This window comes from Onychomys torridus, chromosome 5 (genome assembly GCF_903995425.1).
Source record: "Onychomys torridus chromosome 5, mOncTor1.1, whole genome shotgun sequence".
In the NCBI taxonomy this organism is placed as follows: domain Eukaryota; kingdom Metazoa; phylum Chordata; class Mammalia; order Rodentia; family Cricetidae; genus Onychomys; species Onychomys torridus.
In genome coordinates this window covers 129,478,055-129,505,355 of record NC_050447.1, presented here as the reverse complement: position 1 = coordinate 129,505,355, position 27,301 = coordinate 129,478,055, and the positions used below count along the sequence as shown (strand labels likewise).

Sequence of the window (27,301 nt, the reverse complement as noted above, 5' to 3'; positions counted from 1 at the left end):
CCAGATGGAGGGCAGCTATTCATGGGGCTAAGGTTTGCTGGTCTTTCTAGCCTCACTCTTTCATGCTCCATGAGAATAATGGGTTTCCTAGGAAGTGAATGGTGGCATCCTCCAGAAAAGGGCATATTCTAGATCTCAGTGAGGCTGCATACATACAGGGAGGATGAGGGTGAGAAAGAGAACTGCTCTTAACTGAAGTGCTTAGGAACTAGGTCAGGAAGCCTCATCCAGCAATGCCATACATCATTCTATACACAATTACCCAACTGATTACATGTAGTGGGTAGCCATCCCAGCCTTGGCCTGGAAGTTGAGGCTTCGGTAATGGTCACGCCCACAAGGCAGGCCTGAGAGAGGTAGCTGAAGACCCAGGATCAAGAAGAGAGGCATCTCTTGGTTCCAGGACCCTGGACGCTGGAGGTAGACCGAGCAGAGTTCTCCAGAGAACACTGCCGGACTGTGCCATCCCTTTCCCAGATCCTACAACCTATCCCTTCATTTGTAAGTTACCCCACAAAATAAACCTCCCTTTTAACTACGTGGAGTGTCCTTAATATTTTCACCAATAATTACACACCATTCTTTCTCAATGCTGCTGACAGGAAGTACTAGGAAAAACAGAACCATGTAAGTGTGCAAAGGAGCAGAACAATTCCGGCTCTAACTTGGTCATAAGGAATAACGAAACTGGAGGAATCATCTGGAAATTCCACTCATGAAAATTTTGCTCAAGTCCTTTTGAAATGTAGAATGACTCCATCCTCATTTATAGGTATGGTAAAGGAAAAGACAATTACCTGACCTTTATTATTGGAGCAATGACTCCATTTGTATTCCTATGCCTAATAATGGTCTTGGCAACACAACTTGTCATAGCAAAACCAGAGACAATCCAAATGCCCATTAACAGTGACAGATTTTAAAGACCAGGTCATAATTACAGAGACAAATATTATACATAATTCATTACACAAATGCTAGAAATCAACAGTAATTTAAGAAAGGTGAAAAATTCACTTAAAGTGGGATGCTCTTTTTCTAAGATCAAAACAAATAAAATAACAAAATTTCCAAGAACACATATAGGTGGTAAAATTAAGAAAGCAAATGAGAGAGAGAGAGAGAGAGAGAGAGAGAGAGAGAGAGAGAAAGGAGGGAAGGAAATAGCTTAATTACCCCAGGGTTAGGAGAGCAGAGCCACACACATTTCAGTCACTGCAGTGGTACAGTTGTGCAGCCAAGGGTGACACATGAGTACTTCTTGTGAACGAACAGTATGTCACAGAGGCAACTTGACATACATGTATGTAGGTGACTAGAAGAGCTAGTGATGTTTCTCAGACATTTAAGGACCCATGTTGTAGTCAGCATGTTTTAAATGCAGGTTCCTATCATCATCCATCATATTACAGTATCTATGAAGGACTAGTACATTGAGATTTAAGTTTTGCTGGGATGTCATGGTGTATGCCTTTAATCGCAGCACTTGGGAGGCAGAGCCAGGCAGATCTCTGTGAGTTCGAGGCCAGCCTGGTCTACAGAGCGAGTTCTAGGAAGGAGCAAAGCTACACAGAGAAACCAGGTCTCAAACCAATCGCCCACAAAATTAATTTTGATTTAAAAATATATGCATCACTGTTCAAGTTGATGACCTTCTGTAATATTCACTGGTGTCCACTAACTGTATCCTTTCAGTGGACTGCATTTGCTTTCAATAGCTAAGCAGCCCACTCCTGCTGAAGACGCAGAAGGAAGTGGTTCTGAAGGCAACTGAAAAGGCTCCAAATGATCTGAACAATGAAGTTTGTTCCAAATAATCAACACTCTGGGTTGGTGCTTAGGAGGTGAAACACAGTAAAACATGGCTAGCATTTTTCAAAGCCAAGCTGATTGTATGTCCACAGAGCAGCACAGGAGCACTACCTTCTGCCTGCCAAGCACATTTTATAGAAATGCAAACTCCAGACAAAGAACATCTTTCTTAGGAAGAACTAGAATACTGCGCCCTCTAGTGGATTACATCAAGCTGCTCGTAGGTTCTGGTTTAAGGTTCAAATGACAGAAGAGAAAGAATACTAAGAAACTTGCTTTTCTTAATAAAAGTTATTAAAAATGTGGTGCCAGACATTGCCATGTTTTATAACTGTGAGTGATTATGAATAAAAGGATTTTTATTTTGAAGATGCTTTTAGTTAGTTGTAGAAAAGTAATTTAATGGAACTGAAAGGTCAGCAGCCAGTTGAAGAGGTTAGGTCCACAGAAGGGTGAACTCTTACATCTTTTAAGAGGGCACTGATCACACTTAGGGGACAAGAGCAATGCAGATGCATTTAGTGTCTGTCCATCCTCCCGACCCATCCCCTAATGCTGTGCAAATAGCAAAGGAGGCCTGCAAGGATCACGGGAAGGGAAAGGGGAAAAAGAGACAATCCAGTTTTGTTTGTTTGTTTGTTTCTTCTGTTTGACATACGAAAGGACCCTTCTCTCCACTCTCTCCATTTGCTTCTGCTCACAAAATTATCTCAAAGTTCCCAGAATCCTCCAACAAACACAAATATTTCAACATGAACAGGCATGCGAATAGGACAAAAATGCTTTCAAAGGCTAAAGTTTATGACCCATTTATAAGAAATGCACTCATCTAGCAAGGTCGTCCGATCCCAGGTAGAGCGGAACTCACAGGCTTTGAAAGGACACAGAGATGCTTCCATCAATCAGGGAGGCATTAGAGACCAGTACCTTCTTGTATTGTTCCCAGCTGTCTTTACTTTGCCTTTCCTTTCACTAACCCAGGAGGTTACCAACCAGAGGGATGGGCACAAATTAATAAATGTAAATCGCTGTGATTCACTATGGTGTTTGTTTCATGAGGTTCCCATGGGAGCCACTGAAAAGCTCTACTCAGACCAGAACATCTCCTACTTCTCAGAGACGCCAGTCTTCTTTAGTGTGCAACCAGGCTGTAGAGAGAACCATCCCTTGGTGGCTCTTCTCTAATTCCTCTGTTCTGCTGCCTTAGCTTCTAGGGCAAACACCACTGGCACTCGGTCACCTCCCTATGCAGGTGTGCACACCACTGGCACTCTGCCAGCCTCCTATCCAGCTGTGCACAGCGTTATGTCACTGAGGCAACAGCAAGTGCGGCCACAGGCTTATCCACCCAGGATTTCCATTGCCCTGGCCCAGCTCCATCATGGTTAAGCCGTTTTTCTTACACCTGAGGAGCTGTTACCCTGATTAGATTTCAAGTTTTAAATTGTGGCACACCTTTCCAGTATCTTAATGTGTATAAATGATATGATCTGCAATGCTAAGAACTCTGTCTTCAAGAATTATTATTGTTGTTACCCAGGACACACTATTGCAGCACACAGTTCTAAGATCAAGGAACACACAAGTGAATGAAGACATCTGTCTTACAGAGCTCACCATAAGAATGTATGAGTATGGACAGTCTATTTTCCAAACTATTTACAAACTACAGTGCATCCTAATTGCTTAATAGGTGAGGATACTTGCATTTTGATAATGAAAAGTACTCGAAAGTGGAAAATAATAAACATGTTTCTTTTTTTGAAAGCTGACCTCTAATAGTAACTGTACACACACACACACACACACACACACACACACACACACACACACGCACGCACGCACGTGCATACACAGCAGTGACCTTGTCCTGGTGGAGTTTACAGCACAATGAAGTAAACAGGTCCTAATGAGATAAGCAGATCACACACAGCACAGCAGTGGGTCTGCTCTGGACATGAGCAAAGGGTCTGACTCAGGAGCTGGGACAGTATCGAGGACAACGTCCCCCAGGAAGTGCTACAGGGGGAAGATTGAGGGAGCACAGAGGGAGGAGGTAGACAGATGGACAGATGCCTTGCAGTGGCTGAGAGCAGGGCAGTTGGAGAAACAGAGAAGGTGGGAAGTGGGCAAAGGGCAGGCACAGTGGCTGGAAATGAAGCCGAGCACCCAGGCAACTTCTAAGATTACATCTTCATCCTAAGGGTAAGCTGGTGAAGGATGTCACCAGTGTTACTAATGAAATGACAGGTCACATGTGCAAAGGACATGGCACAGTCCCAGATCAACAGCAGCAGGCTAGTAAACACTGATTTCCAAACACATTCTGCAAAACTTACCTCTTCACCACACCTTGTATTCAATTAATAATCACAGTATCTTCTATTTGCTTTTTCTTTAATGAAATGAATTAGTATTACTGGATTTTAATGTAATGCCAACTACCTTCCAAGTTAATCTAAAAATGAATTTAAAGTACTGTAGAAATCAAAGTTGTTTACTGAATCACAAGATGCTAAAAATTTTGTAAGTACAATGACAAACACCTCTATTATGGTACCTTGATTTTTAACAGTATATATTTTGTAACACATGTATTGGTACCAAAATGAAAGAGATGAAATTAAAATAAAATAACATGAGGTTGTAACATAAAAATACATAACTTAAAGGCATCTAATACTGCAAATTATAATTATATATTAATTATATAAATTTCTTAGTAAGCTAAAATATGCCTCCAAAGAAGATTGAGAAGTCTAAGTCTATCTAAATCTTAAGATATCTGTAATCTACTCTATCAACCATTTAATTAACACATAGTGTCTGTGTCCTACTGACAAAGATTTCCAGCTATTCAAATTTGTTATATTGTTTTCAAATGATTCTGCATCAACCAATTAAGACAGTTGGCAAACAGTAAATATTTAAGCTGAAATAGTTCAGCAGCTCATTTCAAACTTTACATTTGCATAGACAGACAACAGCTAATTTACTAACAGAGAATTCGGAACCTTTGCTAGCTGGTTACCAGATAGGCATCACATCTGGGAACCATACTCTTCCCAGGTGCTTAGAGACTTCAGCATGAACTTCGTCTGGGGTAAAATTGTCATCAGGGACCAGAACCTCCTCCATGATAGACAGCTGGGTGAGCCTTCTGCCGCAGAGTCTTACAAACTCAATGAATGCACTACAGCTGACTTCACACTCACTCAGGCCCAAGGCTGTTAGGTTTTTACAGTGCTTGGCAATGCAGATGAGTTCCCTGTCCAGGGGCTGAAGGCCGTTTGCACACACCACTAACTCAATGAGCCGTGGGCAGTGAAGACCTATTCGGCCTAAAATGGTTCTGCTTACTGAACGCCCGAAGTAAAGATGAGTGACAGGGGTTTCTTCTCTGAAGAACGTCTCAAACTCTTCTTCATACAAAAAGAAGTACATGACAATGTTAACTCCCGGAGAATGTTTAATCAGAGCGTCCCAACTGTGTTTTTTAATAGAGTGAAACTTGACCTGTCCAGGATTTTCACTTACAACATCTATCCGGAGATGTTCAAGGTTCACGTGAGTCTCGCTCGATAGCGCAAGGAGGAGCTCATCACTCAGAATGTAGTAATTCAACGCCAGCTCTTTGAGACCCTGACAGTGGTCAGCCACACAGAGGATTCCTGTGGGGATGGGAGAAATCCTTAACAACAAAGAATCACACTGATACTAAATTTTGTAAATTTAAATTTTCTATTAGTTAGTTTACTACAACAGATAACTAATGATAATTGAGAAAATGGCCGCTAACATATATCATTATACATGTGCAGATTAATTGAACTTGTCCCCAAACTCTTACACACTGCTGAGGGGAGGGATGTGCAGCCACTATGGAAATCAGTGTGGAGGTTCCTAAAGAACTCAAACCAGAGCTGCTACTGTAAGACTTGCTCCACCCAGCTTAGGGACTCCCAGAAGGCGAGTTCAGCACAGCAGACATGCTTGGGCAACCATGTTGGTTGAGGCACTATTCACACCAGCCGAAGTGGGGAAAGCGCCTGGGTGCCCACTAACAGATGAGTGGGTGAAGAAAACGTGCTCCACAGACACAAAGATTTCTACTGAGTCATAAGAATGAAATTGGATAATTTGGGAGGCACCCAGGCAGTGGGACCGGAACCTGTCCTTAGTGCATGATCTGGCTGTTTGGATCCTGGGGCTTACACAGGGACACTGTGCTCAGCCTGGAAGGAGGGACAGGACCTGCCTGTACTGAATCCACCAGGTTTAAATGAATCCCCAGGGGAGTCTTGGCCCTGGAGGAGATGGGAATGGAGGGGAGGGGCTAGGGGGAAGGTGGGGGCAGGGGCGGGAGGGGTGAGGACAGGGAACCCATGGCTGATATGTAAAATTAAAACACAAATATAATAAAGGAAAAAAATGAAATTGTGACATTTTTAGCAAAATGAATCAACTATAGATTACTAGGCAGATTCTGAAAGATAAATTTCACACTTTCTAACATACTCAAATTTATATTTAAATTCTCTCTCTCTCTCTCTCTCTCTCTCTCTCTCTCTTTCTTTAAAAATGGTTGCAAACCAAATATAGGAACTCATCAAAGAGGTCATTCAGCATGATCAAGTTGGCTTTATTCTACAGCTGCAAGGAAGGGTCAACATGCGCAAATCAATAAATGTAAGACATCACATAAATGGTCTTAAAGACAGAAATCACATGACTTTCTCAACAGAAGCAGAAAAGTGTTGTGACAAAATGCCACATTCCTTCATGATAAAAGCTCTGAAGAAACTGGGAACAGAAGAAATGCATCTCAACTTAATAAAGGCTATCTATAATAAACCTAAAGCCAACATTATATGAATGGGAAAAAAATCCCAAAGCATTCTGACTAAAATAGGAATGAACCATAGTAATAGAAGCCTTAGGATGCCAAGCCAAGAGAAGCAAATAAAAGAAATATAAATAAGTGAGCTGGCTGTTTTATGTCAACTTGACCCAAGCTGGAGTCATCTGGGAAGAGGGGGTCTTAGTTGAGAAAATGCCCCACCTGATACGCCTGTGAGGAAGCCTGTGGTGAATTTTCTTAATTACTGATTGATATCAGAATGTCAAGCCTATTGTGGGTGACGTTACCCTTTGGCAGGTGGTCCTGGGATGTATTAAAAAGCAGGCCTAGCAAGCCATAGGAAGGCAGCCAATAAGCAGCATGCCTCTTTCTTTGTGGCCTCTGTATCCCTTCCTGCCTCCAGGTTCCTGCCCTGACTTCTTAGGATGATGGACTACAAGCTAGAAGATGAAATAAATGCTTTCTTCCGCAAGTTGCTTTTGGTCATAGTGTTTTATCACAGCAGTAGAACCTAAGACAACAGGGAAGGAAGTCAAGTACTTGCAGATCACATACATATGCAGTCTGTACATAAGACTCTTCCAGAAAACCTGTAGAGCTGATGAACACTGATAAAAGTGGCAGAATACAAAAGAAACATACAAAAATCACTGCATTTTCTACATACCAATAACACGTGTGCTGAGGAAGAAATCAGGAAAAGAATCCATTCACAGTTGCCCCCACCCCACATGCACACCTTGGAATAAACCAAGCCAGGGAAGTGAGATACACTGACAGTGAGAACTTCAAAACATTCAAGAAAGAAAGTGAAAAGGACACTAGATGATGGACACAAGCTCTGGCTGCAGGATGTAGGCAATCAAGCTGAAAGTGAGCTGGAAATTTCCTGCAGGCTAGCTTTCATAACGCTTCAGTGCTCTGAAGGCTGCCGGGGGAGAAAAGGATCTACAGCTATGAATCCTGTGTGCCACCAACCTCCACTGGTGCAAAGACGGCCCCTCTGTTACGGGAGTAACACTTTCTAACTGAATTTGAGGACCACTTCACAGAAGAGAATCCATGCTCGGTACTGCAAACCTGGTCAAGGGCCCACGATTGGGAAGGCCACAGGACCTGACACAGAAGCTTCTACGGTCATCCTGCTAAAGAGGCATGCTATGCCCACCAAAGCGACCTCTAAATACCTGTCTTATGCTCATGGGTTAGCACTGCTTAGCCGTAGTCAGAGAAGGCCCATTTTGTAGTGGACAGCGGTTACTGCAGAGACCTTAACTGGTAAAAGAGATTAACACAACCCGAAAGTGAGACGTGGGAAATCCTGTAGAGGAGACAAGTGACACAGCGCAGGAGGCAGAGGACAGGAAAGCATTCTGTGGACCGTGGTCTTCTGGACACGACACTGTTGCTGCACTCATGAGCTCACAGCAGCTGAGGTTCCCCAGCAACAGATCACATCACGGGTTCGGGAGGGGTTCATGACGTCCCACCCCTCTGTGAGGAGCTATTTTCTGTTGATTGTGGCAGGGGAGAAGACTTTCTTCAGTGGTACTGCCACTGGTAAACTGCCCTTGTGCCAAAAAATAATCCTAACCCAAGCTCACGAAAGTAATCCCATTAAACCCAGTAGGTCAAAAACGGAAACGAAATTAATTCAACAGGGAGCTAGCTGTGGAGAAGAGGGCTCTGGCAGGGGAGGAACAACAGACGGTCATGGGTGAATGTGATTAAAGTACAGTCTATCTGTGCATGAAACTGCCAAAACAGGTCACTAATTTAGAAGACTAACACATATCCAAGGAAAAAACATTCTCAGAAGAAGCGGCTTACATCTAATTTGAAGATTAAGATTGCTTTTGAATAAAATTAATAAATTATGTTCCAGAGGCATGTACTTCAGTGAGTAATCTATTGTTACTATAATAATAACCATCAATCAACTTATATAAAAAACACAACCTACCATCAGACGAAACATGAGGACAGCTACTCATTTTCAGGAGCCGCAGAGTGTCACTGTTGTTGGCCACGAGGATCTTCAGTGAGGGGTCGTCCACTGGTGTATCTTCGATTTTAATTGATGATAACGATTTTGAGTTGACAAACACAACTGTAAGCGCTGACACAAAGTGAGACTTGCATGGCAATAAGAAAAAAGTTACGAAAATAGCATTTAAAACTCATAGTTGCAATTAAGTAGCATTAAAAAAACAAATTGTTAAATGCTAAAAGTTCAGTAAAGACAATGAATATATTATATTTTCATGCTGTCACTAGCCAGTAGAAGACATTCCTATTTCCTTTTAAAATAAAATTTCAAGTTAGTATATGAAGTATGGGTTTCATTACAGCATTTTCATGCACATATGTCTTTGTGCTTTCTTCTCATCCATCCCCTGCTCTGCCATCCCCTAACCTGGCTCATCTGCCTCTGGTCCCTCAGGCCCTGCAATACTACTCCTGCTCTTCATGTGTATTCCATCTCTCTCTCTCTCTCTCTCTCTCTCTCTCTCTCTCTCTCTCTCTCTCTCCCTCTCCCTGTGTGTGTGTGTGTGTGTGTGTGTGTGTGTGTGTGTGTGTGTGTCTCCCCTTCCCTCTCTTTCATGGTTCCCTTTCTGTTTTCATGATCACACACACACACACACACACACACACACACACACTCTGGACACACATAGAGTCTGTGTATGAGAGAAAACATACATTATCTGTTTTCCTGAGTCTGATTTACTTAGGTTAACATAATGATCTCCACTTCCATACATTTTCCTGAAAATACCATCATTTCTTCAAGGTTAAAAAAAAATTCTACTGTGTATGTACATGTGTCTGTTGATGGACATCTAGGCTGGTTCTACTTCTTAGCTATTCGGGACAGTAAATCAATAAACATGGTTGTGCATGCACCTCTGTGTAGCTGACTTAGACTATACTCCAGGTAGTTTACCAGTAGCATAACTGGACCATATAGTAATTATTTTAATGTGCATTCTTGCCTTTTGTAGGGGATTAGGTGGCTGGAGCTATTTGAATTCAGCTTTAGGTCTTACATTCTATTCCAATCATTCCTGTACAGGGTAAGAGATAAGGATCAGGCAGTGGTGGTACACACCTTTAATCCCAGCACTCGAGGCAGAGGCAGGTGGATCTCTGTGAGTTCAAGGCCAGCCTGGTCTACAGAGTGACTTCTAGGACAGCCAGATATTATACAGAGAAACTTTGTCTCCAAAAACCAAAAACAAACAAACAAACAACCTTCACAGGAGATAAGGATCTAGTTTCATTCTTCTACATGTGGATATCCAGTTTTCTAGCCATCATTTGCTGAAGATGCTGTATTTTTTCCAATGCTTGTATAGAAGGCCAGGCGACTGCACCTGTTTGAGCTCTATAACCCCGCTTGTGTGTCTGTTTTTGTGACCAGATTTTGTACTCCCACACTGCTTTCTGATTAGAACTGCTATGTCAAGGAGGGTTCATTCAAGCTTCTGTATAAACAAGAGTGCTTTTCTCTGTTTCTGTGAAGAATGTCACAGTTTTGATGGACACTGTTGAATCTGAAAACCACTTTGGTTTCTCCATCTTCCAGTATCTTCTTAAGTTTCCTTCTTTGGAGTCTTAAGGTCTCCATTGAACAGCTCTCCTACCATCTTGCTCCCAAGTTAGGTTTGATTCTGAGTTTTGGGGGGATCATAAACAGGATTTTCTTCTTGATTTCTTCTCATTATTAATACATAGAAAGGCTATTGACTTTTCCATGGTGATTTTGCTCTTTGTTACTCTGCTGAACATTAAGGTTCTCTGGTGAACTTTTAAGCATCTTGTACATATAGAATCATGTCTGCAAGTATGAACAATTGTTCTTCCTTTCCTATCTGCATCCCTTTTATTTATTTCTCTAACTTTAGTGCTCTAGCTAAGATCACATGCTTTACGTTGAATAACAGTGGCTAGAGTGGACACACTTATCGAATTTTAAAGAAATGTTGGGGTGTTTAAATCTGTTAAAGTTCTCTTGTGTGTCTAGTGAGATGATCATGTGATTTCCATTTGTAAACCTATTTATGTGTTACATTACATTGAATGATATACATATGCAAAACCAACCTTGCATCTCTGGGGGGAAACTAATTTGTTTGTGCTGTAGACTTTGTTTGGGTTTATTTGTTTGTTTGTTTGTTTTCAAAACAGGGTTTCTCTGTTGTCTGGTTGTCCTGGAAACTCACTCTGTAGACCAGGCTGTCCTTGAGTTCACAGAGATCCACCTGCCTCTGCCTCCCAAGTGCTGGGATTAAAGGTGTGCACTGCCACTGCCAGGCAATATAGACTTTCTTAATGTGCATATCCATTCCTATAACAAAAAGTTACAAAGCACAACTAGAAATGAAATGATGAGACAGAAAGAAATTCCAAATATCTTGTAAAGGATGGCTTAGCTATTTTCACCCTAAGAATTTGATGTCTAGCCTGGAGGTGGTGGCACACACCTTTAATCCCAGCACTCGGGAGGCAGAGGCAGGTGGATCTCTGTGAGTTCAAGGCTAGCCTGGACTACAGAGGGAATTCCAGGAAAGGCAAAGCTACACAGAGAAACCCTGTCTCGAAAAACAAAAAAAAAAAAATTGATATCTAGTATGAAAAGGATATAATTTATTTATTTTCTAGAATAAAGATTAGCTAACTATGGACTACCAGCCAAGTTCAATGCAGAGTCTGTTTATCTATGTTTCCAGAGTGAAGAATAAATTGTCTCCATTATTAAAGGTTTGAGCACATCTGAAGAACAACATTGGATGACATGTGAGCTGCACGAAACAGTCACCAATGCTCACAGAAGTCTGCATGGCTCACAGCCATGTGCTTTCCTTTTGCATGCTCTCTGTTGGCTCCACCCCTGCAACAATGCAGCTGAGGATTTGAGGCAGAACTGTATAGCCCTCCAAGCTTAGAATTCTTAGGGTTCTTCCTACCTCTTGCTAGGAAAAATACATTTCCCCTATTTCATTTGCTTCCATAGTTTCAGACTTAAGATAGTACCTGGCACATAGTCGTCAATAAATATTTGTGAAAAGGATGAATGAAGGATGCATTTTTCTAGCAGATTTAAGCAAAGTAAATAAAATAGTTACATTTTGAAGAATTATAAGATAAAAGCTTATTAATAATTTGCCCTCAACATAGGCAGAATTCCACACATTTTCAGATTCACTATTTCTGACAAAGTCAGAAAATGTGGAAAGTTTCCTTCCACAGACTCAATCTTGGTTGTGTTAAAGGTTCTACTTGTCCTGTTAGGATGACTACATTGGTTATAAATGTGTAAACATGTTGCCTTACACTAATTAAAAGTGGTTTTTGCATAGTAAAAAATTATTATAGTACTAATTATTATAGAACCGTATCTCTTTTTCAAGAGCTAGAAAGGTGATTTGTTTCTCTTTGATTGACTCTGAATGAATTGTTTTGGTCTTGAAGGGCACTGAAGCAGCACAGCACAGGCTTCATCACAATCACATTCACTGTAGTCTTTATGTTCAAATTCCCATAATTTTGTCTAGTTTTTCCACTGGTTTATAAGTAGGAAAAACAAGACAGGTCCTGGAGAGCTTCTCAAGCTGCCTGGAGGTCACAGAGTTCACCGAGACAGAGCAGGCTACCTACTGCCTGGCATCTGCTGGGTAACCACATCAGCAAACCCAGATGCTGGCCTTGAAGGCTGATGGGCACTGCTAGCCTTAGCTTTAGAACCTAAGACTCATCAGGTCTGTCTGAGCCTATGGTTTATAAACAAGGAAGTAACTATTTAGCACTAGTCAGTTTTCATCTGATTACTTATATTATTCTAAATCCCCAAATGACCCAATTTTTTTCCAGTCTATCTCCTAAAAAGATAACAAGCTAGCAGAAAGCCTGGCTAAGAGAGCCATGACCCAGTTTACAGGAGTGAAGATACTGTTATCCTGACCCTCTACCGTGGGAGGTCTCCATGAGGTGATTTTCAACAGCCAGAAAGAAGTGCTTGTTACAAACCAAATACTATTTAACCTGAGTTTCTTGTGGTAAACAAAATGGATAGTCTCCATCCTTCAAAGAGTTAGTCTGAGTGTGAGGAAAAGACAATAAACAGGCTACATTAATCATGAAGATGGCTGTGAGTACTAAGAAGTGACGTAGAGAAGGAAAAACAGTGTGGTGTTACGTTTAAAGTTAGCTATCAACTTGACAGACTCGAATCACCCTGGAGCCTTTGGGGGTTATCTTATTACTTATTAATTACTTATTTGTGTATGTTCGTGCATGTGCTCATGCTATTGCCCATATGTGGGCGTCAAAGGACAAATTGCAGGAATTGGTTCTCTCCTGCCACCACATAAGTTCTGGGGATCAAATTCAGATTCTTAGACTTGGTGTGAAGCACCTTCACCCCTGAGCCACCTCACTGTCCCAGAGTCCCCCTGATGATGTTAACTAAGGGGAGAGGACTGGCTGGCTGTGGACAGCATTTTTCCTGTTTGGGATCCTGCACTATATGAATGGGGAATGGACGCACTCAGCACTCTCCGCTGCCTGACGATGGATGCCATGTGACCAGAAGGACACTTACAGTCAACCTTCTCTATTTCAGTCTGTGCAATAACTAGAGACCAATCAGAAAGCACTGTGGGATGAAAATCCCGGAGTAGTGACCCAGGTCAAGCTCCTGCTCCTGGGCTTCCTGACCAGGATGGACTGTGCCCTGGACTGCCAGGGCAGGCCGTTTCCCCTTACACCGCTTTTGACAGAGTATTTTCTCACAGCAATGGGGCAAGAAGCTAAGACAATAGGATGGAGAGTGACAGTTTGGGAAGGTGTCGCTGAGTAGCTGAGGACACTCAGGTGAGGCCTGCAGCAGACAATGCTGTGGACTCTGAGGAAACTCCATCTCTCTGATCATCCAGTACCAGTTGCTAGCTGACAGGCAGACCCCTGGGGCCACTTGGCCAGCCGCTCTAGCCTAATTAGTGAACTTTAAGCCAATGAGAAACTCAGTCTTAAAGGAGGTAGGTGGTGTTTCTGGGGGTTGGGGGGGAACACCTGTCCTCTGACAGTCACATGCATGCACACATATGCGCACCTGCACACACATGAATATAAACATCATTTTAAAATAAGTTTATCATATCTCACAAAAGGTATAGTGGTCTTACCTTTGGCACATTCATAAAACTTGGTTTGGCTGTTGAAATCAATCCCAAGGTCTGGATAGAACAATTTACCAGCTGAGAAAGAATATCACAGGCAGCTTCTGCTGACTCAGTACTACTATCAACCTATAAAGACAATTTTTAATCTGAATTTCCTGAAGGCAACTCATCAGAACCACTGGAAATGCAATTATTTAATGGAATTCAATAACCAAGTTTTGTTGATCCCTTTCATCAATATAAACAATTATTTTTATATGAAATGTCTGAGCTCACAAAGGGAGAAACAGAAACATGGCAAAGTAACTTTGCAGTGCTTCATAATTTCAGGTCTTTATAGTTACCTGGGTATTAATAATAACAGCCAAATGAGAAAACTGAACTTTAAGTCATTCAATTACAGTCGACCTTCTTTAGTCTGTGCAATAACTATAGAACAATCAGAAAGCATTGTGGGATAAAAATCCCGAGTAGTTACCAAGTGCCTCAAAGTAAGGATCCAAACACACAAAAGGATCTTAGCAATGTAAGCTGTTCCTACCTTAAAGCTGACATACTGCAGATGTGCAGCATGCCTTTTGATGATCTGCTGAATGAGATCAGGATGAGTGGACTTAAAATAGGAAGTGGCTGATTGGTTCAGCTCAAATTCAAACTTTCTCCAGAGGTCAGGAATGTGAAATACTTCATTCCATCTCCTACACACAGAAGATGCGCGGGCTCGGTCTATTAAAGGTAGATACTGGAAAATTTGTAATATCACATGGTGAGGTAAAGTCCCCCAGTCTAGAAGAACAGAGAGCACGTGAGTCTGGGTGAGAGAAGGGCAGAGCCCACGTTTGGGCTGCTTCACTACAGGTGGAGTCTGGACAACTTTATTCACAGCAGAGAAATTATTCCTCTTCATTCTGTAAGTATCAGAAAATGTTGTTGGTTTCTTCTTCGTCATTCCACAAGTATCTACTCTCACTGTACAGAATAATATTAGAAATGGACAATAATCCAACTAACACACTTTTAACAGTAACCTTCCGCTTCCGTGCACTGAAGAGTGCTACACTGTGCAAACCCGCTCTCAATACCATGAGCAACGGCTGAACACAATGGTAAATGATACGAGTGAGGTGCAGCAAGATGAGTGACAGAGAAAAAGAGAACTGCCCGTGACTGACTTCGTGTATGAAGAAGTGGCTGGGGGCCTCTAAGAAGAAGCATTCAAAGTAGCATAATCCCCATTATGTTTTCCCCATGGTGAAGGCCTGTATCTTACTGTCTCCTACAAAGGAAACACCACACACTGAAATTCTGCTAGACTCCTGGGAGATCTGGGAGACAGTTCAACTGAGCTATGCCATGCACTAACCATGTGACTCTAAACGTGGCTTCTCATCCGTAAAGCAGGGATCAGAGCACTCATAAAGCTGCTCTGAGGATTAGACCACTTTATGTATCGGTATATCGTGCATACTTAAGAAGTGCTGCTATACTAACTTGTATTTTTCTAAACTATTTTCATTCTGTAAGTCAAGTCACAATTCTAAGAGAAAACCAAATAATTGCAGTGAATTTCAGGTGACAGCTTGGACATAAGAATTCTGGACATGTGGACACAGCAGAGACAGAGTTGTTACATGAGTCCACATCTGCATCTGCTCTTCTCTGGTCAGTATAAAGACCATGAGAATGAACGTTTTTCTCCCCAGAAAGAATTCCCGGGTGTTAACTACTTGGGACACTACAAAGTGCTGACATCTGAAGCCCAGATATACCAACACAAATATGGAATTATCTGTAATATTCTCTGCATGTTTTATGTAAGAATCTAAAGTATTAAATATACTATTATTTGAGACTCTTTATATTGATAAAAATGGGTCTGAACTTAACTCTGATTACCAACTTAACCTTTCTTTCACCCATCAGTGTTAGGAACGTATACACAAATTTTGCATCAGATTTGAACATACCTTCAAATCTACTGGAATATTTATTTACAATGTAGGTACAATTGTCATGTGATCCAGTCTGAGTGATGTGTAACATTTCTTAACCACAACACAAGGTAGGATCCCAGAAGCAGGACTGACCTATAAAATAACTGAAAAAACAAAAACAAAAACATGAAGTCATTTTTAGAGCTTGGGAACCGGAATGGAAAACAAAAGCCCTTGTAACTCAAGTGTCAGAGAAAGAGCTACTCTATGCATCTCCGTCTGACTGAACCTGCAAGCAATCCCAGCACTCGGGAGGCAGAGGCAGGCGATCTCTGTGAGTTCGAGGCCAGCCTGGGCTACAGAGTGAGTTCCAGGACAGGCTCCAAAGCTACAGAGAAACCCTGTCTCAGAAAAAATAAACGAATAAATAAAAAGGAAGGCTATAGCCAATACAAAACTTCACTAGAAGACAAAGCGAGGACAAAGACTTCTCCAAATGCCGGGTTTTGTATGCTGCCTCAGTTTCTACACAGAGCGACTGTGTTATACACTAAGCTTAAATGTACATAACAAGAAATTGTTCAATTTGCTCAATTCATTAAATTACCAGCTTACTGAATCATCATAAAGAATTAATGTTATTAGGAGAGGGAAAGATGGTTCAGTGGTTATAGCACTTGCTGCTCTTACAGAGGACCCAAGTTCAATTCCCAGCACCAACACATGTATCAGGTACACACATGGTACATAGACATAAATGCAGGCAAAATACCAATATAAGTAAATAAACTTCTTAAAAAGTAATATTATATTAATACCAATAATTTAGTAAAATACAAGTTCATTTTCCTTCTCCTCACATAAGTAAAGCATACATCTCTACCCTTTCAATCATAAACTTCATATAGCACAACTTTGCAGCTATGTGTGTCAGTATGTTTTAGAATGTAAGATAAATTGATTTGTATTACTTGGAAATACTTTTTTGATCATTTATTCATTCTTAGTTAAATAATATGAGCTACATTAAATGATTTATGAATATGGAATGCAAATTGGTCATATTGTATTCCTATTAAAAATGTTTTCTTGTAAAAATTTTATATAAAAATTCTACCTTAAATACATGGGGCCATTTAAAAAAAAGCCTGATCATTTATTTTTACATTAAAGAAATGGATCACTTCTTTGTCAAGACTCTCGTAGGGAAAGATGACTTCCAAGTTATAGATCACGGTGAACCACTGAAATGAAGCAATTGCTGCCATGGGGTACTCACCAGCATCCATTTGCCCTCACTTTCAATCTTGGAAAACACCACAAAAGCATCATTAGGGCATATAATAATTGATGCTTAGGTTATTCATACATAATTATACATATTAAGCGATTTTATTAGTAAATTATTAATACTAAAACTATTTTCTGCCCAAATGAAAAACTAGCTTGTGGAAATATCATAGTACTTGCCAGACGTTACACTGGAAGCTATACTAAGGTTCCATATCAGGCAGTAAACGACTCTGAAAAGTCACATTTTACTTAATATCTGTGGAGAGATAGCATGAAAATTTAAGGTGTTTCAATAAATTTTGTTCATAAGCTGTATAAATCTTTCAGCACGGTTCAAACTTCTGTGCAGTACTGGGATATATTTACTTATGAAGGAAATTTCCTAGTTGAAAAGATACATTCATTTTTAAGTACAGTATCTGAAGACTAAAGTTTGCAAAACTGTTCTTGGATTGAAAACACCCTTTGAGATTCGAGGATGCCTGAAAGGTGGCACAGAACTTGACCTGGACCATCCCTTAGAATCCCTTAGGGAGTTGGGCACCTAGCAGCCTGCTCTATCTTCCTGCAGCCTCTGCTTCCAGACTGGACTGGAAAGACGACGCCAACCCAGGGCAGAGTTTAGAGTCTAAAAATGAATACAAATGACAGTGTAAATGCACCGCTCTAAAGCTGCACGGTGCAATTTATCTTACATTCTAACTGCCCAGAGAAACCGGGCTTGGGAACAGCCTTACGGCAGCCAAATAACCCTCTACAGACCTAGCTGCAAAACGACCAGAAGGATGAAGAAGCCCTGGGAGGGCGGCTCGGCTCGGCTCTGCTCCGAAGGCTTTGTTCCGAGCCGGTTCGGTTCTGCGGCTCGTCCCGGCCCGGCCCGGCCCATCGGCTCCCCGGGGCTGCTCCAAAAAACGTTACCTCAGAACGTACGCCTGAGCTGCAGCCAGCCCAGGACTCTGCTTCCCGAACCCCAGCAGCTCGCTTCTCAGGTAGGCGCGCTCCGGGCCGCCTAAAGCTGTGGGCTGTGATGGACAGAATGGTCCTACAGGCCAGGCCCCGCCTACGTCACGCCCCTCCAGGAAGCCCCGCCCCATCCAGTTTGCTAGTGTCCAGGGCATGCTTTGCCACAGGTCCTTGTACCCGTCCACGCCCCGCCCTCCCGGCCTGTAATCCCCGCCCCCGGGCAGCATCGCTCCATCCCCAGCAGCTGTTATGCCTTGTGCCCGCCCACACCCCGCCCCTCAAAGCCTGCCCCTCAGAGATGCCCCGCCCCTGTCAATCGCGTCCCGCCCCTATCCCGTAGGCTTAAATCCAGAATTCACCCAGAGGTAGACCCTGACGTCCGTCCACGCCCCGCCCCTTGGGGAAATGCCCCGCCCATTGATGGAAGTCCCTGGAAGCTTTGACCCTAGGCAGCCTCCCCCCCCCCCCGCCCCGCCCCGTTGGACCTAGGGCCTCATCTAGCAGATGCAGATTGACAGGCCCCTAGAAATCTCTTGGTGGTACCAGGCTCACCATGTGAGTGCTCCTTAAGTAGCAAGAGGGATGCTTAGTATTTGGTTAAATAACTGACGGCTTGCCCAAAACTAGCAGTTCCAGGTTTTAACTTGAAGACCACCCCACTACTACCAGCATGCAGATCCTGGAGGAACCTTGGTAAGAAGCTGCAATGATAGCCCCTTGGGTCCGGCAGCTGCAGGCCAGGACTGCCGAAGGTCACCTATGCGCTGCCAGCCTGCCAGTACGAAAACAAAGAACAGTGAGCTACGGATTTTAAAGCTTATCTTAAAAATTGTTTCAAAATAGGAGATCAAGCCATGCACAGCTTTCTGGAACTTTCCCTTTTCCTTATTACATCAGGACATGGTTTTATATCAACATATAGTCCCTCGCATACTCATTTGTTAATGACCAGCTAAAACCGAATAACCGACAAACATAAATTGCACATACCCTAGGTTTTGTTGCCTTTGGAACCAGCATGGCAGACAAGGAAATGAACATACCCTAGATCTGGGTCTCCCTCTGTAATTCCCCTGTCATCGCCCTCCCTTGCCTGCTTTCTGACATTTTAGATGAATTTGCAGTCCATATTATAAATTGAATTCTGTGGTGTCTGCAGGAACTCAATTGACACGGATCTTGCCACATTGGCCTCCAAGTGACCTGGACACTTTCCCCCTGTCTTGTCCTTCTTTGACCTCTTTTAGACTGTTTAGTCATCTTATGAACTAGATTCACATGCCAGTCTAGACTTCAGGTCTGCCAAAGCCTCTACTCCACAAATTCACCTCCAGCCTCCATGTTCAACAAAGCCACTTCCAAGCTCTTAGACCCTAGGCAAGGCTTTTGAACTTGGGTCTATCTTGAATCCTCTTAGACTTGCGATTTGGGATCCCTACTCTGACCTCCTATGGCTCAGCCCTAATTACACATCTCACCACCCATAGCAAGAATCTTGCAACTCCAGCCACAACAACAACAACAACAATAATAATAATATCAGATGCATTACCGAAAAACCCAGAAGCCTGGCGCCCTCTGCTCAACTCACAGGTAGTTCAACAACCAGAGTCGCTTCTCTGCAGCTCAGCTGGTCAGAGTCTGGCTTTGAGCAGCTTTGTACTGCTTCTATGCAGTGTGGGAGGAGCCTCTGAGAATACTCCAAGATTCTGTTTCTCAAGTATGTGACCTTCTTGTTACCTCCTATGTCTCATGAGCCTCTTCCTATTTCCTGGAGGGGCTGTTTCAGTTTGATTTCATCTTTTCATGACATCCCAAAGATCATGTACCTTATATTTCCATTTTAAAAAACCTTTTATTGTTGTCCTTAAATGAATATATCAATTCCTCCATCTTGTCTTCAAGCCCTGATATTTCATCCTTCCTGTGATCTGTTTCACTGGTGAACCTTTCCACTGGGCTCTTCATTTCACTCACTGGAATTTTCATTTCCAGCGTCATTTCAGTTTGATTTCCTCCTGATATTTCTGTCTTTATTGAATTCCATTCATATCCTACGTTGACTTCCTTATTTCACTCAGCTGTTTGTGTTCTTGGGGATTTCATTCAGGAGTTTGTTTATGCTGTCTTTCATTTCTATGAATGGATTTATCATCGTGCTTTTGAATTCTTTGTCTGGAATTTCATCTAGGTCACTCTTGTTGAGGAACATTACTCTAGGATGGGCAGAATCTGGAGGAGACATGTCTTATTTTGTCTTGCTGCTGTCCCTTCTGTTTTTACATTGGGACTTGCATATCAGGAGTTAGGCTGGTTTAATTTTATTATTATTATTTGAAGTTTGTTCTTTTAGTTAGACATATTTGCAATGTTTAGGAAGGACTAGGTTGAAGTAGGGTTGAAGTGTTGTTTTCCTCTGTTGGACTGGTAGTTAGGGAACCAGGCTCTGGTCCCAGCTCTCTCATTGTTGACAGCCTTCCCACTTTATGGTAATTTGTTTTAGCAGACCACGTGGACTAAGACAGCCAGTCACCATCCAGGATTAGACCCACTAGGAGAAAAAAGAAAGAGTAGTAATCAACTATGCAACTCAGCCCTGTACAGAGCTAAGGAAGCCCTGAGTGAAAGTGAAGGTTAACTTCACAAGTCCTGAGTAAATGTGTATTGTTGACATGCTCACAGCCATGTCAAGGACCCAATGCCTCAGACCCGTGGGAACTGACAAAGCCTTGCCCCTGGGATGAGGTTCAGAGGGACAGCAAAGTCTTCTTTTGGTCCCGGTTTGAATGTTGACAGTGTGTGCAAGTATGAGTGTTTGTGAACGATTAACCAGTTTGTGCAAAAACTAGTGCCTGCAGCTTCCTGCTCCCCGGTGTTTACAGCCTGAGATGACTTACCTTCAGCGGCCTCCTTCTGAGCTGACTCCTCCCTGGTGCTGGGGCTCCCTGGTGCTGGGGTCCAGGTTGTTGTTTTGAGTTGGTGCCACTCCATCAGTGTGCCTGTGGCCCACCTGACCCCAGCTTTTCTGCATACATGCCTGCTCTTTCTTCACCCCCTCACCATCCCAATCAGGTTTTCAGGATCAAGACACCCTTAAGCACTAACCGCTTTAGCAAGTAAAAGACATTGGCAGCACTATGAGTACTTGTACATTAGTTATTGTCGATGTAAGTGGAAAGAAAAGAAAGGCAGGAGGAAAAAGCCCACACTAAGATTCATGGTTAGTGGATGAAAGCACACAGAAGAAAGGAATCTCATGGGGTGGGCTGTAGGAGAAAAACATGTCAGGGACATGCTGTGGGATGGTCTTTCACAGCATACAGAAAGACAGGAACATGAGGAAAGATTTAGACTCAAGAGTGGTAAAGATGCATTGTCAGATAACATGGGGCAATCCCATCAGAAGGAGGCTAAGGAACAGGGACCCTGAAAACCAGGTCAGGTATGGTCTTTGGGCAGGGTAATGAGAAAGGGTCAGGGAACCACAGCAATAGAGGACAAGAATAAAGGAGGCCACCCTGGCTTTGGAAGACTGGACATGTCTTCAAAAGTAGTAATTGGTGATAGGACTTTTCTGAGATAATATATCTACCTTTATGAAACAGATCCAAAATCACCTCATTTCCTCTGCTTTAGGTTTCAGAGACAATGTAATAAAGCCCAGAGGTGATGGAGACTCACATCCTGACTCTGCTACTTCCTGTTGTACCATGGACAAGCCTGCTGCTTCAGATAACAACATTGTTTTCAAAGAGCTATTGGATTAATTAGGACAATTGGTTCACAACAAGGGCTTAGATGGTGGCTGGCGCATGGTGAGTGCTATGTTATGAATGTTTGTGTCTCCCTCTCCATTCATCTGTTGAATTTTGAACCATAAGCTCGTGCTCCTGGATGTGGTGTTTTGAGGAGCCAATTAGATACCGAGGGTGGGCCTCTCATGATTGACATTAGTGTCCTTACAAAAAAAGACTACACAATGCTAGCTGTCTCCTACCCAGTGAAGAAGTAGACAGTAAAATTGATAAAGTAGGACACAGGCCCACAGTGAATCTGCAGGCATTTAATGTTGAACTCCATTGCTCCCATATTGTGAGAAATAAGTTCCCATTGTTTGTAAGCTGTCCAGTTTACAGTTCTTTGTTATAGCTGGCTAAATGGACCAGGACAGCAAGTCATTCTATACATGCAGAATGGTGGTCACATTCTTTCTGGTGCTTTGAGCCCAGTGCTATGAATTTACTATGCAGAAGAACTCCGACAGTCTGCTCGCATGCTGAGCAACAGGTCCTGGGTCATATACGCGAAGATGCTAAGCATCTTCAAACATTGGTCCATCTAACTTTCTGCTTTTTCTTTCCTTCCTCTCTACTAAAGCCTAACTTCCAACAAAGACCCTTACCAGGCCAGATGTGCCGAGGGCTGGAAGGTCACCCACCCAGGCGCTGAGGCCAAAGGCCAGCCCCCCCTCTCTGAGTAGAGGTAATTGTTTTCCTCACCTGGACTAAATCACACTTGATTTGACAATCACTTCAGACTCTACAGTGATAGTGTTCATATGTCTTTTCGGAAAGAAAAGTGCATTTGAAATAAGCCAGTAACATTTTTTGATAAAGGGGTTGTTATTTGGGGCAGCGTAATCCTGAGCTTACTTTTCAAATGCCTGCTGCTGGGAAAAACTCCCAGGATGCCGTCCACTCTTTGCTTCTGTATATCGTCAGACTCATTACTGGGAGGTCAGGACGGTGGGTGGATCTGAGAGGAGACAGAGGGAGTTGTGGAAGGTAACATGTTCAAAATATATTATATGAAATTCTCAAAGAATTAATAAGAATATTAAGAAAAAGGTCCTCTAAGAGTTCCCAGTGGGCCAACATGAGCCAAGTCCAATGATGCATATATACAACACTGTCATCAAGCTCATTGTTTCCACACTAACTTAAAAATTCATAAATATATAAAACTTTACCTTTGTTATTATCCCACTTGAACCTTTAGTTAATTATTCTTTGACTATTTTTCATCAAATATTTTTTTTTCATTTAAAAGGATGTATAATCTGTTTTCTAAATAAATTTCCAAGGAAATAAATAAATTCCTAAACAAATATTTTCTAAGTAGTTTTTGCCGGTGTAAAAAAAAAATACAACTTTACTTCATAATTCCTTAGGTTAACTTTATCCTGAAGAAAATTAGTAAAGGAAACATTTAAATTTTACTCAAAGACTTAAACTATTCATTTTAATAATCATGACTCTCACATTGTCTCTGAATGCAGAACTCAACAGCACTTGACTGTTCTCACAGCATGAAGCCCCCACAAACAGGGAATTATGAAATAAGCATTTCTAAATGGGTCAGGCTTAGTCACCACTGCCAACATTGATTCAAAGCCATTACTCTGCTTTGGAGAGTGAATAAAGCTAGGGCGTTGCATGGAGCTCACGATTTCATTAACGCCTGCTTCTGGTACATTGTAGCTGTGTTCTACCCACTGAGTCAGAGAAGACAGTGAGCCACATGCTTCCTGTGTGGCACAGCCAGGTGCTCACCACAGTGATGGTCTCTGCTGTTTGAATCATCTCTGGTCCTTCACCAAGTCTCCCAGATAGTGCGATTAATGAAAATTATTACAAAACTAAAATTCAAAGAGAGCACAGAGTATCTAACTTTCATGGATACTTATATGGACCGCCTATGTGGAAAGAGCATCACCTATAGACACCAATGGTTTTCATCGGAACCTTACAGAATGGGGTGAGGCATTTATATACTGATTATTTTTTCTTTTTCTTTTCTTTTGTCAAATAATTTTATCAGTTCTTTGACAATTTTATACAGTGTATTTGATTATATTTACCCCTTTTCCCTAATCCTTCCGGATCTACCCCCAACCCCTTGCCCACCTAACTTCCTGCTCTTTCTTCTCTTTTTCCCTCCCTTTAAATGCACCAAGTCCAGTTTGTGTTGGCAATGACTTGTAGGTGTGGGGACTGCTGTGGACTGTGGTGGGTATACCAGAAGGAGATCACATGGTTAAAGAGAACTGACTCTTATCTGGCAGCCATCAAATGCCAAAAGTTCTTCAGCTAGGGGTGGGACTTTGTGCCCACCCTCCCTCCATTTAAGTGAGACTGCTTGCAGGACTATGTGCAGCTCTGGTGCGTGGCGTGGCGTGGCGTGGCGTGACGTGGGGAAGCTCTGAGGACATCTCAGGAAAAGTCCAATCCTTGGGATTGCAAAAAGCAATGTGCTTGGAGAAGAGGTTTTCTCCCTGAAGGAGAGAACTGGAACAAGCTTTTCCCATCATAATCATCTCGTCACAGAAATGCACTTTGGCTTGGATCATAGCAAATGGGTGTAAATACTGTCCTCAAATCCTTGCTGGGTCTTTTTACCTTTCTTTTTCATATGAGAGGATTTTCTCCTCAGAGAATATTTCATCATTCATTTATCTATAGCAACATCTAACACACATTATTGCCTTTAGGGAACTATTTAAATTTTTGAAAGGAAATTTTATCACACCATCCATTGCTTAATGAAAAGCAAATTGCTATTGAGTCACATACTGAAGTATATTGTCAATTTTAGTAAGGTGCTTCAGAAGAGAACCTAGTCAAGACTGATTTTACTGATGCTTTTCTTTTGGGCAGAGTTTTTAAGTTAGCATACACATATGAGCACACATGAGCACACGCTGTGAGCATGGATGTATGCTGCCTTTTAACAAGTAGTGACTATGGTAGCCAAAGAGCTCACTGACCCCCAAACACAATACTGTGGTTGCGTATCTTTGGATACCATAGCTGGAAACTTAATAAAAGAAACCCATCATTGCTTATCCGAGTGTCAAGATATCCCTAGCACTTTCCATAAGTTTTTCCAGGTTAAAGGTAGAACACTATCCAATCATGAGGTAATTACTGTTAGCAAAGGTACTTTACACAATTCAGTTTCTTCTAAATTCAGGATTTGATAGGAGACTGTCTTAGGGTTACAACTGCTGTGATGAAACAGCATGACCAAAATCAACTTGGGGAGGAAAGGGTTTATTTCACTTACATTTCCATGTAACAGTTCATCATCAAAAGCAGTGAGGGCAGGAACTCAAGCAGGGCAGGAACCTGGAGGCAGGAGCTAATGCAGAAGCCACGGAGGAATGCTGCTTACTGGCTTTCTCCTCATGGCTTGGTCAACCTGCTTTCTTATAGAACCCAGGACCACCAGCCAGAGATGGCCCCAACCACAATGGGCTGTGCCCTTCTCCATCAATTACTAATTAAAATGCCCTACAGCTCACCTACTGCCTCATCTTATGGAGGCATTTCCTCCTCTCTAATGACTCTAGCTTGTGTCAACTTGACATAAAACTAGCAAGTACAGAGACATAATCCCAACTTAATTCAGATCATTTGGGGGTATTATTCCATCGAAATATGTTAAGGTTCTCCCATGGAGTCTCCTGCTGCTATTCTGCTACTGGTCTCAGTGTTACTCTGAATCTTTAAGGTTTATTCCTACCCTCCTCATGGGAGAAGCTTCTCTCTTCAGTAGGTGGTGACTAACACAGAGGGCACCTGGCCTCTGTGGATCCCAGAGTCTGCTGCTCTACTCTGCATGGGATTTGGTGGAGAATAAAGAGGACTCTGCTCCTGCTTGATGACCAAGTGCTGTCAAGGCATGTGCTGTCAATGCCTTGGAAATTAAATGGAGACTAACCAATGCAAGTGCCCTGTACTACCAAGAAATTACTTGTCATCCTGACTTAATTTCAGTAGGTCATGAACAGCTAGAAATGTATCCATTTAAATGATTTCCCATTTTAGTGAAGTATAGGCTTTTAAGGCACATCCTCATGACTTTCTGGATTTTATTGGTATCTCTTGTAATGCTTCCATTTTGTTTCTAATTTTACTCACTTGGAAAACTCACTCTGTTTTGGATAATTTGGCTAATGGTTTGCCAGTGTTGTTTATCTTTTCAAAGAACCAACTTCATTTCATTGGTTTTATGTATCATTTTTCATTTCTATTTCATTAATTTCTACCTTAGTCTTAATTATTTCTTGCCATCTACTACTTTTAGATTTGGTTAGTTCTATTTTCTAAAGATTTAGAGTGTGTTATTAGGTTGTTTATTTGGGATCACTTGAATTTTTCTGATGTGGGCATTTACTGCTCTAAACATTCTTCTTATAACTGACTTCATGTGATTTGTAGTTTTTGGTATGTTGTTGTTGCATTTCAATCATTTCATAGATTTTTTTTAATTTCCATCTTGATTATTTCATTGACCCAATTATCATTCAAAAATGTGTTGTTTCATTTCCATGTGCACTTTTTGGTTTCCCTTTCTGTTGATATCCTAGCTTTATTCCATTTGATCAGATATTATTTCAATATTCTGATATTTGCTAAGGGTTGTTTTGTGTTATGAAACATGATTTATTTTGGAGAACATTTCATGTGTGGCTGAAAAGAACATGTATCCTTTAGTGTTGGAGTGGAATTTTCTGTAGACATCCATTAGTTCTAATTGGTTTATGATGCCATTTAACTACAGTGTTTCTGTGTTTAATTTTTGTATGAATAACCTGTCTAATGGTAAAACTGAGGTATTGAAGCCTCCACAATTACTGTGTTGGGGTTAATTTATGGCTTTAGATCTGGTAGAGTTTGTTTTATGAAATTAGGTATAACTGGGTTTGGTACATATTTGTTTAGAACTGTAAAATCCTCTTGATGAATTGTTCCCTTATTTATCTCTTCTGATTAGTTTTGGTTTGAAGTCTATTTGTCAGATATTAAAATGGCTACATTTGCTCGTTTCTTAGTTCCATTTGCTTGGAATGCATTTCTCCATCCTTTTTTTCTAAGGTGGCATCTGTCCTGGATGATAAGATCTGTTTCTTGAAAGCAACAAAAGATGGGTCCTGTTTTCTAATCCAATCTGGCATTCTAAGTCTTTTTATTGGTAGAGCTGAGAACATTAATATTCAGAGTTAACTGAGGTGTGTATTATTAGTTCTTTTCCTCTTGATTACTGTGTTTTCTTAGGTACCTTTCGATGAACTGCCTTTTTTTTTTTCTTTTCTTTTTTTTTTGCCAGAGCTGAGGACCGAACCCAGGGCTTTGCGCCTGCTAGGCAAGCACTCTACCACTGAGCTAAATCCAGAACCCCTGAACTGCCTTAATATTGCTTTTGTTTTCCTGTGGTCTCCTGGGTGTATTTATCCTACTCTTTAGTCCAAA

At 41.8% G+C, this 27,301-nt stretch overlaps 1 protein-coding gene across 4 annotated transcripts; it reads right to left on the bottom strand.

Moving 5' to 3' along the window:
* Positions 1-3,632: 3,632 nt before the first annotated feature.
* On the bottom strand, positions 3,633-18,139 carry LOC118583407 (F-box/LRR-repeat protein 21). 4 transcript variants are annotated; one of them, XM_036186719.1, is made up of 7 exons: positions 17,847-18,139; positions 15,825-15,955; positions 14,399-14,765; positions 13,861-13,983; positions 8,637-8,808; positions 5,350-5,483; positions 5,110-5,234 (listed from the first exon to the last, which is right to left on the bottom strand). In XM_036186719.1, the coding sequence occupies exons 3-7, from the start codon at positions 14,762-14,764 to the stop codon at positions 5,169-5,171; spliced, it is 861 nt and encodes a 286-aa protein (XP_036042612.1). In that variant the 5' UTR covers position 14,765; positions 15,825-15,955; positions 17,847-18,139; the 3' UTR covers positions 5,110-5,168. The 4 variants fall into 4 exon arrangements, with proteins under 4 accessions (XP_036042609.1, XP_036042610.1, XP_036042611.1 ...); XM_036186716.1 differs by having other exon boundaries at positions 3,633-5,483; XM_036186717.1 differs by having other exon boundaries at positions 3,633-5,483; positions 18,003-18,139.
* Between the last annotated feature and the right edge of the window lie 9,162 nt (positions 18,140-27,301).

What these genes read in the sequence shown, in the direction of transcription:
- LOC118583407 (XM_036186716.1), bottom strand. Translation starts at nt 14,764, where the DNA reads ATGAAGAGGAATAATTTCTCTGCTGTGAATAAAGTTGTCCAGACTCCA. An exon ending in TGCAGTATGTCAGCTTTAAG is followed by an intron (nt 13,984 to 14,398) that starts GTAGGAACAGCT and finishes TTGTCTTTATAG; the next exon opens with GTTGATAGTAGTACTGAGTC. An exon ending in TCCTCATGTTTCGTCTGATG is followed by an intron (nt 5,484 to 8,636) that starts GTAGGTTGTGTT and finishes CCATCCCCACAG; the next exon opens with GAATCCTCTGTGTGGCTGAC.